We start from the raw sequence: 14,591 nt of genomic DNA on the forward strand, positions 1-14,591 counted from the left end.
GAAAAACTCCCAAGTTATTTGTATCTTGTTTTTCTTTAAAAAAATAGATTAAAAATCTGATCTTTATTAATTAAACATCTAACATTAATTTATTGAGGTGTAGGACTTTGCAGATGGCAACCTTGGTCTTTTAATATTAATTGGAAAATATAGATTGAGAAAAGACTAGTCTGTCATGATGATAATTGCAACCAGATTTAGATATGATCACTAGATCTTCCTGAGATTACAAAGAAGCAGTTACCATCTAATTGGCAAAAAAGATTGAACATTATTTTGGTAATCCCTGAGCTTTGCTAACTTATTCCCTGTTGTTCATTTATATGTCTTGTCTGTATGTCACTATAAAGTGGTTAAATATGGTGTAAGCTGATAAGACTATGCTGTAGAGTATTTACATTTCATGAGCATTCCAAGTTTTATAGCTGTTTTAACAATATACTTTTCTTTAAATGAAGGTTAGACCTGCTGACTGAACACTTCAAAACCACAACTGCCCTGATATTTACTTCTTTAGAACGACAAGCTAAGGTTGAGATAGCCTGATCTCATTTCCTTGATGGCAAGAACAAGAAAGTTATTTTATTTAACATTACTCAATACATGAAAAATTAAAATAATCTCTAACTTTCCAAGAAGGTTCTACGTCTTTTGACTTCATATTTGATCTATTTAAGCACTTTCTTACTATGAAGTTGTGATATTTCACTGTACAAAAATATTGCTGCAGACAAGTCCCTGACGAAGCTGGGAAAATAAATCAATTAGTGCAAGTAAACTAATTTTGAAGAAGAATTAGTATGCACTGTCAGTTTTATACCAGGAGGGATTTCCTGAGTAAAGCATAACCTTTGATAATGCAAGACAAATGTTAGCAGTTTGAGTTTTAGGTACAAATGCTTGAGTTTCTCAGCTGAATTTTATTGCTGTTATTTCCATAAATTGTATCTATTTACACCACTTAAGCATCTGGCCTAAATATATAAATGTGCAGTTACTTATTATGTGGCTGTAAATTCAAGGTGCTGCACAGTGTGCAGCCATACAATTAACTTGCACGCTGACAGAAAATAGACTGTCAACTTATTAACAGAATTTTACGATCATCTGAACAAAATTAGTTCAAAAATTTTATCACCTTCTATCCATTTATAGATATTAACAAAAAAAAAAAAAAAAATCTCCGTTTCGGAACTATCCCTTTGTGCACAAAGCGAGACCCGGGTCTCTCAGCCTCTGGAATGCTCTTTTTTCTATCGCTGCTAATAGCTGTGGACGTTTTCCGTGTGGATGTTCAGTACACGCTGTTGTGAATCCCAGGATGATATCGCCATTACTTAGAGCTGTATTTTGCATTGCCTATTCTGTTCTTGCTCAGCATGCACAAGGGTAGAGTTAAAATCTTTATTCATTTCATTTAAAAATGTTTCTTTTGTTCTCCTTATCGTGTTCTGGCTTTCCCAAGGATATATGCCTTGAACGAAAAGTCACATGTGCATTACTAATTGTGTGCCATTGTATTTACAGTTCCTAGTGGTGGCACTGTGAAGCTACTAATTCTTTTGCTTCACTTGATGTAAAATAATCTGAGTGTCTTTGATAGCAGTGAAACAGTATTAATTGTTTTGTACATTTCTTGGTCACTCTTCTTAGGTGGTCTTCATAATCTATTAGAACTTTCAGCCAGATTTTTGTAATGTCATGCCTCCAGCAGTGATTAAATTGGTAATTAATGAACAGTCCTTGGCAACATAAACCACATCCCGTTAATTTTCCCTTTTGAGTTTTTCGAAGTTGTCGTCTCTGTCAGAAAGCATTGCGCCACCTTGCTACGGCCCCTTGGCATGGAACCACAGCGACAGGATTTTTTGCAGCCATTAGTAGATCAGAGCAGTAATTTCACAGTATTTTGGTCAGGGTAATTATAGTACCAAGTACCGAGTAGAGTTGGGAATTCACACAAGAAGTCCAGAAATACCAGGTGAGCTTCCTTGTGTTCACTGGGACGTTATGATTAGTTTAATTGGGCTTTGTTTGATTTCAGCCGCGGAGACTCTTTGTGCCACGGCACTGCAGCCACTTTCCACTTTAGTGTTTCTGACCTGCATTGACAGGAACTGGTGCAAAAATGAACTCTTTGAAGTGGGACTCTTTAGAGAGGACAACAAAAAAAGGGGAAGAGTGATGTGTAAGTAGTGTACTGTAGCAAAGCTCGACACCAGCCCGAATACTCTGCGTTTTACGGGTGATGTGGTTCAAGTTCTTTCATATTTTCAGCCGGAACAGATAATATTTCTGCTACGTTTGTGCAAATGTCGAGTAAATTACTGGATGTAAAAACACAGCCCCTTTTTTAATCGCTGGCTTTTACATAGCACCTGCTGTTCTACCTTCCTTTGAAGATACAGTTGTTTCTCCCACCAGAAATTCTGTGAATCGTCTATTTAGTCCTGCAAACAAATCTGAGCGAATGCATTAATGAGACTGCAGCTGCACTTAGCAGTTCACATGTCACAAAATAGTAGGTAAAGGCATTCATACTTGAGTGACTGACTATAGGTGTAGTGGCCTTCAGCAGTACATTGTGCACATTAAAGTTTAAATAGTCACTTGCCTGTTGGCTTCTGAATGAAAGGACTGTCACTGGTCACTTCTCCTAAAGCCTTAATGAAACCAAATAGTTTGCTACGAGTTTGGGCCTAACCATTGGGGTGTTTCATGCAGTCTTGTCAGTTGATGTTCATGAATTGACTTGAACGAAGATCAAAGTGTTTCTCAAAATGGAGAAGCGGGGAGAGAGACAGCTCCTTCAATTGCACCACAAGAGCTAATCAAGCCATCAGTTCTTTATGCACTCTGCGTGCCTTTAGAATTTAATACCCAATGGTTTGTCAGGACAAATTGAAATTCGGGGGTTGGCGGGGGTGGGGGGGGGAGGGAGAGTGTCCCTCCTCAGCCCACTGAAAATAAAATTTGCACTTCACTCTTCTGGAGGATCATTTTGATAAATTTTATCATTTAGTGTAAAACTGCAATGTTGATTAAATGTTTGGGGTTGAAAAAAGAAGTTACGGTGAAGGATTCAACGGGCATTACGTGCCTTAGCCCTGAGTAAAGATTCAGGTTTAAACTGAAAGAGAAACTAAACTCGGTGTGATTTTTTTGTTTCTTGGATTGCTAATGAACTTTTTTTGCTGAAACATTTTAAATTAGTTTCACAAGATAGATTTTTGAGTGTCAGTTAAAACAAAGTCATGTGAAAATGACTCTCTCCCTCCCTCCCCTTCTCTCTTTTTAATTGATATGATTTAGGCAGAGGAAAATGGTAAGGGGGATTTTTCTATTGCAGAAGCAATTTTTAAGGGATTTAGTCTTATTTAGCCTGAAGGTCTTCACACTAATGAGAGCACTTAAGTTACGTCCAGGCGTTGATTAGACAGCTCATCTATCAACTGGAGCATGAGAATTTGTATTTTAGGTACCTTTTATACATTATAAATTTTTTTTTTATTACTTTAGACTTTATTTTCCACAAATTTTTAATTGCCTTCTTTCACATCCAAGGTGTCTGTAATGCAGCTGACAGAGCACAAACGCTAACAGGGAAATCCTCTACATTTGGTGTAGAGTACATTTTGATACATTTCAATAATATGGACATGTCGGTAATATTGAAACTGTATCTGTAGAAACTGGCGTTCTGGATGCAAATTGCTACCCAAATACATTCCTTAAACCACCACAAGCCCCCTTAAAGTCTAAATACATTTATTGAGGAAACACAGAATTATATATATTTTAAAATGCCCAACTACCCCCCCAACCCTTCCAAAACTGTGAATGGTCTCTCTACCTGTACTTTTTTTGCTGTGTTTAAAACACAATAACATCTTAATTATTTTCTGAACCATTCTGAAAAGTACAGCTTTTGTAACTTTTTGACATTTCATGTTTAAAAAAAAAAAATTAAAACGTTGCCACCAGCTTGCACTATGAGCAGCCTGTAATAACAGTTAAAAAAGCTTTCTGAACTATTTGACAAGATTTCTTAGTGCTGAGGCCATATGCTGTAGCCTTTAAGCTATTTCTTCCTATCAGTTTCATTATCACCTGCCTCTGAGTCTCCAATATCATCAGTAAGCACATGCAGAATCATAATTATGCCATGTACAAGTTCTTTGATAACATGTACAGTTTTCTTCTTAATTCTTTATCAAATGCATTGATCGTGGCATGTGTGCATTGATCCAGGTCCACCATCTGGCTGTGTGTGATAAGCACAGTGGCATCTTTGCATTTCCACTGTCATTCATTGCGCTACAATTTGGCTGCAGGGGAGTAGTGGCTGGGATTAGCCCTGTTCTGCTACTTACTTGCATTTTAAGTTGACACCTCTACAGCGGCTCAGACCACATTACAAACTGAAACACATACGCACGACTTAGTGATGTGACACTCCTCAATAAGCTTACTCCACTAGCTACTCAACAATCTGTAATTGGATTTGTAGGAATAACAGCAAAAGATTTCCTAAGAATTGCTGGGGACAGAAGGTGAAGTTTTCTCATTATTGGCAAAAGGCTAGGTATAGATCTTAGGCGATTGGTATTTCCCATTAAAAAAACCTGCCAGCAGTTTGCAGGACATTTTCAAAAAAAAAAAAAAAAAAAACAACCAGCAAAATAGGGTCCAGGGAGACGTAGGGTTAGCACTTGTTCTTTTCATTCTCATCACACAGAAGCAGACAGGGATCTCTTTACCCTCCCCCAAAAATTAAGAGAAAGGGGGGAGGAAAACCAACTTTCGGAGGCCCCCTGCAGCCCGCTGGCTTTGTTCGGCTGGGAGTGACCCGGGAGCATTCCTCAGGAGGGCAGTCCCCCCTCCCTCGGTGCGGGGCTGCCCGCCTGAGGAGGAAGCTTCCCAGGATGGCAGTCTGCGAGATGCTGCTCTTCAGCTTACGCATCCCATACACTTGCCAAAAGTCTTTGTTTCATAACACCACTTTTTTTTTTCTTTCCTTTTTTTTTTTTTTTAAATTATAAAGTCAAGTTTACACAAGAGAAAATCCCTTAAGTGGAGCTCGACGAATGTTGACTCCGACAATGAGTAAGCAGCTTTCTTAACTTCTGTCTGTAACTCAGCAGTGGAAAGGCACAGAAAACACCATCTTTAGTCTATTAATCTCGGGTCGGACGTTCTGCCCTGTCTGGGTGATGGCACTATTTCAGAATATTTCTCAGCCTGCACGATTGAGACCCTCTTTGTGGCTAATGCCGATAGCATTGACAGTCATGATGACAGGCAGAACAAGCTTCTAGATCTCCCAGCACCTTAGGTGATTGTTGGCCTTAATTATACTTCCTGGATGGGGGAGACCACAAACTTGCCTAAGCAGGGAAAATTCCAGGGAAGAAGTTAGCAGAGGACTTTGTCTCTGCTTTTGGTTTAGGTCGACTTTCTTGATGGTCTTTCCTGGGAGCCCTGTGGGTTGGCAGGGCTGCCCTCACAGTGTTGGCTGGGAGAGCACCTCGCTCTTCGTGTCAGTGCAGGTGAGCAGGAAGAGAAGGAAAACAGAAAGTGTTCTTGGAACTGGATATTTCAGCCCGTCGTTAAAAACTGCCGCAGAGCCAAGTGCGGTGTGAAACAGATCTGCTCGCCTCTGTCGCCGCAGAGATGTGCAGCTCCCAAATGGTTAAATGGGTTAAATCTTATTTATCAGAACAGAACTTTGGGGCTGTTTTGCAGAATGCTCCAGCAGAAATACCTGTGGTTCACTTTGACGTTACAATTTTTTTTGTTGGTTTCTTTACTTATAAATACTTGAACTGTTAGACCTTTTACTTTTTTCTCTGAGAAAGATGTATTTGTACCAGATTAGAAAAGCTAAACTGTTTCTTTACATTGAATAATCAGCCTGTCATGACAAATCTATCTACTTCTGCATGAGTAGGTGCCAGTTTGACTAGCTTCTTTTAGGCTCACACTGGGTTTTAAGCTGGATCCGTGTGCATGACTGGCAGTGCATTTGTTGGACCAGATCTAAGGAGCCAGAGAGCGTTCAGCTCCTTTTTGCCTACAAAAGAGCAGCCAGACAACCAGCAAGAGGCCTTGGATGTAGCACAAGGTGATACTTACATAGTCAGCCATTCTTTTTTTCAAATATTTTTTTTCCGTTCAGTAAACTAAGAGTTTTTCAGTTTCACAACGAGACAAGGAATTAAATTATCGGTGGATTGTTTTTCTACAGCCAGCATTCTTTACACCAGAAATACTGTACCAAGTGAATTGTAGGTTTTCCAGAACAACATAGATTATATTAAAAATAAAAAAAAAATTAAAAAGAATTTGCTGGCTATTTCTTTTAAAAACCTCCCTGGTTTAAAGGCATGTTTTCCATTTTACAGCCACACAACCCATTTTACTGTGAATTTTGGGAGCCTTTTTTTCTTAGGAACGACAGCTTTGCTAAGACATTGCTTGTGATTCTTCCAGTTTTAGACTACTTTGGGCTACTTCTGTTTTCATTCGGTTTCATCAGTCTGTCAGTGCCATAGCTCGTAAGCCAATGGCTACTTAAGACAAACAGTTTGATACTTTTTGTGATGTGCATTCATGAGAAAATATTTTCAAGCTATATGCAGTTTATTGGTAGTAGGGTAGCTGGTGTAGACACAGGGCATAAGGCAGAAAATACCCAAGATGTTTATGTTTGTCTTTGCTTACCACTTCCTAGGATCTTACTGGCCACAGAAATCCAAAGCCACTTTTGTTTCTGCCCAGTGTTCCCTGCTTAGCAATCCATATTTTGCTCACTACCTGTGTATTTTGAGCTGTTCTGAAAACGGTGGTAGAGACCAGAAATAAATGTGGTCCCCAGGGTGATCAAAGATTTAATCTGACCAGATGGGACAAACTTGAGAAAGATTTTGACTTTCCACTCTGTTTTGCAACAAGAAAGGCTGATTTTTTTTCCCCCCGTCCTTTCTTTGTTAGCAAAGGCAGAGATCAGGCCATCCCCAGAGGAATGAGCAGGTGTGGCCATTTACAAGCATGTCTGGTTATATTATAAACCAACATAAGAAAAGTTTGAAATGGTTTGAAAAGATCTGCTAAACAGTTTTAATGTTTCATCCCAAATCCTATTTACTCAAACAAGAGCTGATGAAGGTCACAGTACAACCCAGCCTGCTGAAACCTTTAGAGCTCGTGTAATTTTATTTTTTTTTATTTTTTTTTTCATTCTGTCTTCTCTACTAACTGAATAGGTACATTTTGGTAATCCTGAATAGGTACATTTCGGTAATCCTTGCCTCTGGACAAGCACAGAAGTCTTTTTCTTTCTGAATGGCTAATAACAGAGCCGTTCTTCCTGTCTAATGATGAAAGAGGTGGCAGTCAAGTTCTTTCTCTTAGATGTTCTGTACACTCGGGGCTGACCACGAACCATTTTGAAAGCTACAGCTACAGGGATCACTCCCCCTCATAGGTACAGTTCTGGTTTGATTTTGTTGCTGTGGTTTGTAACTATTTTACCACTTTTTAAATTTTTTTTTCCTCCCAGTCTATTGACACGGTAAAGAATTTTCTTTCTAGACATCAAGTAAATGCAGTTCACCAGATTGTAATTTTCTTATAGAAAGAGAATCATACATTATCAGACTTCTCGTGTAAAGTCAGTTTGGATCCTCCCAAAATTTGACCAAGGAGGACTAAAAATCCCTGGCAAAGGTTTTTGTTTGTCGGGGGGTTTTTTGTTTGAAAATGTAAAAAAATTGCAGGATTTTTGTCATTTAAGGAGATGGTTTTTAAGTGGGTGTTTAGGTTATTTTTTTCCTCTGCAAGAGTCCACCACTCTCATTATTTTACTGAGTTGGTCAGCTCTCAGCTGGCCGGGTAATGATCTCAGAAACTGCCCTGCCAGTGTTTCACATTCGAATTCACCTTCCCAAATCCACGGCATCATTTTTGGCCAAAGTAATGTCAGTCATTGCCGTCTGCGGCGAGTACAAACAGGACCCCCTAATGGCAGCCATTTTTATTTGTTTCTTAAGATCCAAAGGCTGCTGAAAGAACAATTGGATAAAGTTGAGGATTGGAGAAGCTTGATTTTCTTGTTCCAGTGAAATGAAACTCCTGTCCCTTTTTTTTCTTCCCTTTCCCTTAAAAGCCGGAGTCAGCTAGGGGGTTGTAGCTGTGTCAAAGCCGTTGGGATGCCACTGCTGATCACTTTAATTACTAGGACTAAGGAGGATAAAATTAAAAGTAGCACCATTGAAGCAGTGGAAGAAAGCTTGCCGAGATGTCAGTGAACTGTGAAATATAAAAATTGCATACCAATACATTTTTATAGGAGGGAAACAAGGAATTACATTACTTATTCTTGAAGAGTTTGTCCTTAAGTAGTGAAGTTTTCCTTGCTGTGCGTCTGCATGGCAGATCTTTAAACCATTACGAAGTAGTTGGGGGAAAATAACAGAACAAACTTTAATGTCTCTTTGGCATGTCGGGTCAATGTCAGAGAGTGAAAGATTTTACTGAGTTTTCTCTTCAACTGTACAGGAAAAAAACCCACTGTATGTGTGTTTGCTTGGTCCTCTCTTGGTGCAGTGCTTCTCTTCGTGTTGCCTGGGGTTTTTTTAATATCTTTATTCATGCCTCCGTACCTCTCCTGAGCACTTTCCTTTCCAAATTCTTGGAGATTGATATACTGTTTAATTAATTTTTCTGTACCTCAAAACTTTATCTACTTTTTCTGCTCTCAGTTTCATTGCTCCTTCCACAGTGTTTCTCCTTCCAAGCTCAGCAAACGAGGGTTCAAATACCTGAATTGAATTTAAGCAAGAACTAGGCCAGTTTTTCTCTTATCCGCTGGTGATGATTGGCTTAATCAGCACAAACACAAGCCACCATAATCTGTGTTTACTTGGAGATCCCCGGGATGTTAATGACTATGCTAATAATTCAGGATACAAGTTCTCTTTCAGGAGGAGGGGGGGGAAAGGAGAGGGGAGAAATCAGCCTGCTCAGCTTAGGGCATTTTTGTCACAAATACATAACTGGCCTTATTTTAAACTACACGTGCTGAAGTAGATTAAATTGTTTGACATCAAACCATACAGGAGTCTTAATTTTGCACATTCCTTCTTAAAAGTCATTTAAATCAAACCCACAAGTTCCTATATCCCAGGAGTTAGGAATGTTAGAGATTTGAGCACTTTTCTTTATGTAAAATTCAATGTAATTAATGTTACCGAATACTGTGGGTCAAAATAAAACCATTTGCTGTGTCAGTTGGTTGACTAGAAATTAAATTAAATTGATCTATTATAGTGCAGAGGAGGAGGAGGGGGAAGCTTTCTAGGTGTCTTTCTAATGTGTACTTTACCAAATAAATTTTTGATAGAACTGTTGGTCTGTGCCTTCTGGGAAGTTAAAAGGGTGAGAAAGCAAACAAAGCCCATGTGCCATCCTGCTGCCTCGCAGGGCCCAGGCAGAATTGTCTTTCCAGGGGAGGACATTAGGAGAAAAGTAAATCCAGGCAATCTGATAGGGAATCAGGACTCTGTCACTCAGAGGCGAGATATTGTGCTGTGTCCATATACTTTGTTTACTGTAGGGTTTTATGAGTTGTAACCTGCCCATGCAAGCTGTTAATGAGGCTAAATCTTGCTGCTTGAGGATTGAATTACAGCACACCTCTGGGCTAATGGTTATAAACAGAAAGTCCCATTAGGGCTGCATTCTGATTCAGTCATTTGCATTTTTTCTATTGTGCTGAGGACAATGCTGAGTAAATAGCTACAAACAAACAATTTGCATGGAAATGGATAAAATGTACCTAATTAGTATTTTGCGCTTGTTTTATTAATGATTGCTTAAACTAAATAGCACTCAGCAGCAGCTCTCACCAGCGTCTGCAGGTGTGGGATGCTCAGATTTCTGTGTTGGTGGGAAGGCTGCCAGGATGGCTCTCCAAAATTGGGCAGTTTGTTATATTTCACTTAGTTCAGGTTAACAGCCTGTACCTGGGATTTGTCCAGATCGTTATGTCAATATTACAAAATTATTGGCAGGTTGGACTTAAAAGCCAGGTGCTGACTTTGTTGTGCTTATGACCATTTCTGATATAGAGGGGTGAGGAAAAACAGTCCTAACTTTGAAAAAATCCCATGTTCAAGGTGAAAACTGAAATGGTTTCCCTTATGGTTCCATGGAGTCTTATAGATATGTTTAAACACATTTTTTTATTAAGACTTTTTTAGTGTGGTGGGTTAGTCGTTTACAAAATTTGATGCTGCAGAACTTTCCTTTTTTATGCATTTGATATATTATTGTGCTTTTAAGTTATGAGCTTTAGTAGGACATGGCATGATTCCAGTATGATCTCTTTAATTGCTGACCAAAGCCCCACTAGTAGGATGTTTTAAATGATTCAAAGTCTTTTCTGCTCTGAGAGCACCTATTGTTCTTTCAGTAATTTTCGTTAATTTATTTTTTTTAAAAGTATTCATTGAAGTCAAAGAACATGTCTCAGATTTGATGCCACTTCACACTTTGAAGTCAGCTTGGTGCTTGGATAACCAAGAGCAACATCTGGCTTCTCATTTCAGTTCTATGAGAGAATACTACTCAAATGAGTAATTCAATTTAGTAAAACCATTTTATAGCCACGGTAAAACTTCACTCAAATCACTCATTAAGTGTGATTACTTTGAGAGTGAAGTGTCTGCAAATTTTCATCAAGGTATTTTTATAGAACATAATTTATAAAAGCTTTACATTGCAAATCACTAGGTTTCTAATGCAGTAATAATTTGGGGAATGCTTTAAAAAAATAATCTGATGCATGGATGTCTTTAAAAATTGTGGTGTGACACCCAACTGATATCGAGCGTCCTATTTATAATGTGGGCCAAGCACCATGCTGTAAACCAGTTCCTATCATGATGATCAGATTGAGAATGAAATTGCATTTCTGTCAATTACTGACTTGGCAACTGTTCAATATATCTTAGCAGCAAGATGAAGAGCGGCGTCGGCAGCTGAGAGAGAGAGCTCGTCAGCTAATAGCAGAAGCTCGATCTGGAGTGAAGATGTCAGAACTTCCCAGCTACAGTGAAATGGCTGCAGAAAAGTTGAAAGAAAGGTCAAAGGCATCTGGAGGTGAGCTGAGGAACCTTGTATCTTATTCCTATGGCAACCTAGAAACCAGAGACCTTTTTGGGTATCACTTTTATTCACACTTCAAAACGTTGTTGTTCAGCAGGTGAACATATCAAAAGACCTGGCTGTAGATGTGTTTCCTAGATCAGTGTTGTGTCCCCTAATTTCCAACAATTACAAGAAAAGCATATATGTGGTTGAAAGAAAAAGACGTTCTGTGAGCAAGTAGCTCATATTGGCCCATTATTTACAGATTTGTCATTGCCCACAGTTTTTTTTAGAATTTTATGGTTGTTGGTTCTCTTCAATATATATTGTTATATAGGAGCATGGACGTAATTTTGGGGGGAAAAAACATTAGAAATACTTAAGAAAAGTTATTTTGTATTAAATGTCTTCAAAAAACTGCTTGGGAAGAGAATTTTAAAGGTGGCCTGTAAGAGGCCACCATTGATTTTAAATGGCAGTCCTTTGACATACCACTTGCATTTACAGGTTTTGAGTTGTAATATTGCTATAATGTTATTAAACTGACTTTGAAATGTCATTAAAATTCATATACCTGCCAGTGCTATGAGCTGGAGTAATATAGTGTCACTCAAACTCAAATGGGTGCTGAGCACACATTGCAGTGCAGGCTTCTTGTTCTTTTAATGTCTTCTACATATTCTAAGGGGAAATAGTGTTTCTCATACTAACACGTAATCATAAGCTGCAGTGTAAAGAAAATCCAGCTTTATGCTCACAATGCATGTAGATTCAACAAAAATATTTATTTCTTCTCTACTTTATGTATTTTATATGCATAAATATTTAAATACAGTCTTATTGCACCCTAAACCCTACACTTCTGTGCCATTTAAGACTGAGAAGAAAGCAGTGAGTTGTACATCTCCCCTTGGTTTTGGTCTTCAGTTTTACCCAGTAAAGCAAGTTCTCTTTTGTGATAAATAGGGAAATTACATCCTTTGTGGGGAGGCAGTAAGACAGGCTGAGCCAAACAACACAGTCCTTGGACATTACATAGACTATGGTGTTCCTCATCCCTCTTCATGGTTTATGATTCCCCATCCCACATTATTTAATTACTTCCTCCTCACTGTTTCATCATGCCTTACATAGCTGTTCCTGCCGTATCTTCCCTCAAAGTGAGGTACTCTGAGTGCTCAGCTGCACAGGAGTGACCCTGTTTTGTCACAGTGACTCACTTGCAGTGTTGCTAAATATCTCAGTGTGCTGCTTTCTGGGACGTGGCCTTCCTGTTCGTATTTTCCTCTGTATTTTGCCATTGCTCTTCGTGCCCTTTGTTCAAACTGTGAACAGTCTCAGAGGTAGCTGTGCATATATATTAAAAGAAACATGTATTTATAGAAGGAGATTGCATATGCACCCAGAGAGTTTAGTGTTATTAAAGGAGACAGTGTCAGTACTGGTGACAACTCGCTTATAAAGTTATCACCACTATACCTGTTGGGTTTTATCCATGCAACAATTTCACAGCTTTCTACTTTTGCATGTGCTTTATCTCCTTTATTTGTATTTCCTGCTTTGATTTTTCTTTGCCCTTACTGTAGTTAGGCCAGTCTATTTGAACTTCTCTTGGACTTAAAATTTTTATTTCCCTTCTTGTTTTGTTCCCTCTTTGCCCTTTTCAAGTCAATGTGCATTTTATAGCATTTTCTCTCCTCAAAAAGGATGGCACATCTTCCACATACTTCTATCACCTGGTAATGTCAGGTGCCACACTAAATGTCCACTCAAGAAATTCATTCTTCTAAAATGTGGTAGTTCTGTGAAATGGCACCAACACTTAACAAACCAAGTTAATTAGAATTATTTCTGGGTTTTGTCTTTTTTCATTTTTGAGTTTACACCAAAAATTAGGGTCTAATTGGACAGTCTCCTTATTACAACTGGATTCTGAATGTTTGCCCCTAACTTCATTCACACGTAGTAGGGTTTTTTTCTGTTATAGTCTTGTACTCCCTGTAGAATACCCAAGACAAGCTTCTTGTGATATCTTATGTCTTCCAAGCTTTCTTGTCCATTATGCTTCATAAATCTCTTCTTCTGCACTGATTACAATTACTTTTCAATTTACAAAAAGGGAATGTACCAAATAGTTTTCCTCTCTCAGTTCAATTATTTCAGAAGAAAAGTGACATTTCAGCTTTGGGATTCTAGGGTTTTTAAAGAGTAATGATTGTAGGTAAAAATGTGATCTCTTTCATTGTTTCTATATGCTCATTAAGAATTTCATGCTTTGGCACTGGTGCAATATTCTCTGTTAAAAGTCTTTATTTAATCATGGTCTGAAAAACTCAAATGCCTATGGCAAGTTGAAACTTTCCTGGATAAGCAGCATCCTTAGCTACAAAATCCAGTCTTTTCCATAGGTTATTTGGCATGTGAGACAGAAAATACTTCTTTCTGCCAACTGCCAGAGGGTTTGGGATGGCAGCTTCAAATTTATTAGATGTCCTACTAGCTTCAGGCCGATAAGCAGATGCCTTGAGATGGATCCAGGGACAGTATCAAGATAGAAATCCAAATTTCCTAGCAGCAACAGGACAAAGGAATTGACATATTATCTAGGAATATGTGCAGTGGAACACCCGTCTACTCTTTTGGGACGTGGGTGTTGTGCTTTCTTTGCTCTCTGGCACATCTCCATCCTTCATTTGAGACGGCGTCTTTGTGAGGATGTGGCTCGGATCTGGGGGTGGTGTGTAGGCAGTGAAGGGAGGGAACAACAGACAGAACAGGATATGTTCAAGATTTCCCTTCTGAGGCAATGATTTTTAGGGAATGTTCGTGGTAGCACAGGCTTACTCATCATGCTAAGTCTCCAACTCATGAAACAGTGTTAAGTCCTCAATTTAATATTTTTAAAAGGCAGTGTTTCTATCTGTTGGCAGTTACTGCTGTAATTTCTTGTCCTGACATCTAATTTCTTGTACATGGAACCAGTATTTCAACTCTGCATTTCTTCCATTCCCCACCTTTGTTGCCTTTATTACTGTTCAGAGGCTTCTGTCACATCCTGTAGCCTTAAAGCAAACTCTGTACCTGAAAGTAAATAAACTAAATATCTCAATATTCACAAGCCTGAAGGATTTCCCAGAGACAATCCTGAAGGCTGGAAATATCTTCCCTGAAGAGCAACTGTTTGTGCAACTGTTTGTGCAACTGTTTGTGCAACTCCAGTTGCAGCTTCCACATGCTTTTCCCAGTAACGTGATCCAGCCCCCATCAATGATTTTGCTTCTCCATGAAAATTCTCCTTTTTAATTTAATTTAGAAATGGTTGCAGTCTGCTGCAACTGGTTCACATGTGGACAAGCTTAAACCAAGTCAATAGAATATCAGTTTTAACCACAAATTGAGTTTGACCTTAATCTGAATAGTAAGACATATGAGCTATAAAA

At 38.7% G+C, this 14,591-nt stretch overlaps 1 protein-coding gene across 13 annotated transcripts in view; it reads left to right on the forward strand.

The window, feature by feature from the left end:
- EHBP1 (EH domain binding protein 1) overlaps window positions 1-14,591 on the forward strand; it is a 213,110-nt gene that overhangs the window by 148,915 nt on the left and 49,604 nt on the right. For all 13 annotated transcript variants that reach the window (XM_017818883.1, XM_017818893.1, XM_017818885.1 and 10 more), the window contains one exon: window positions 11,016-11,163. In XM_017818883.1, coding sequence (XP_017674372.1) covers window positions 11,016-11,163 — 148 coding nt within the window. The remainder of the gene's footprint in view (window positions 1-11,015; window positions 11,164-14,591) is intronic.

Source organism: Lepidothrix coronata, unplaced genomic scaffold, assembly GCF_001604755.1.
Source record: "Lepidothrix coronata isolate B3197 unplaced genomic scaffold, Lepidothrix_coronata-1.0 Scaffold71, whole genome shotgun sequence".
Taxonomy (NCBI): domain Eukaryota; kingdom Metazoa; phylum Chordata; class Aves; order Passeriformes; family Pipridae; genus Lepidothrix; species Lepidothrix coronata.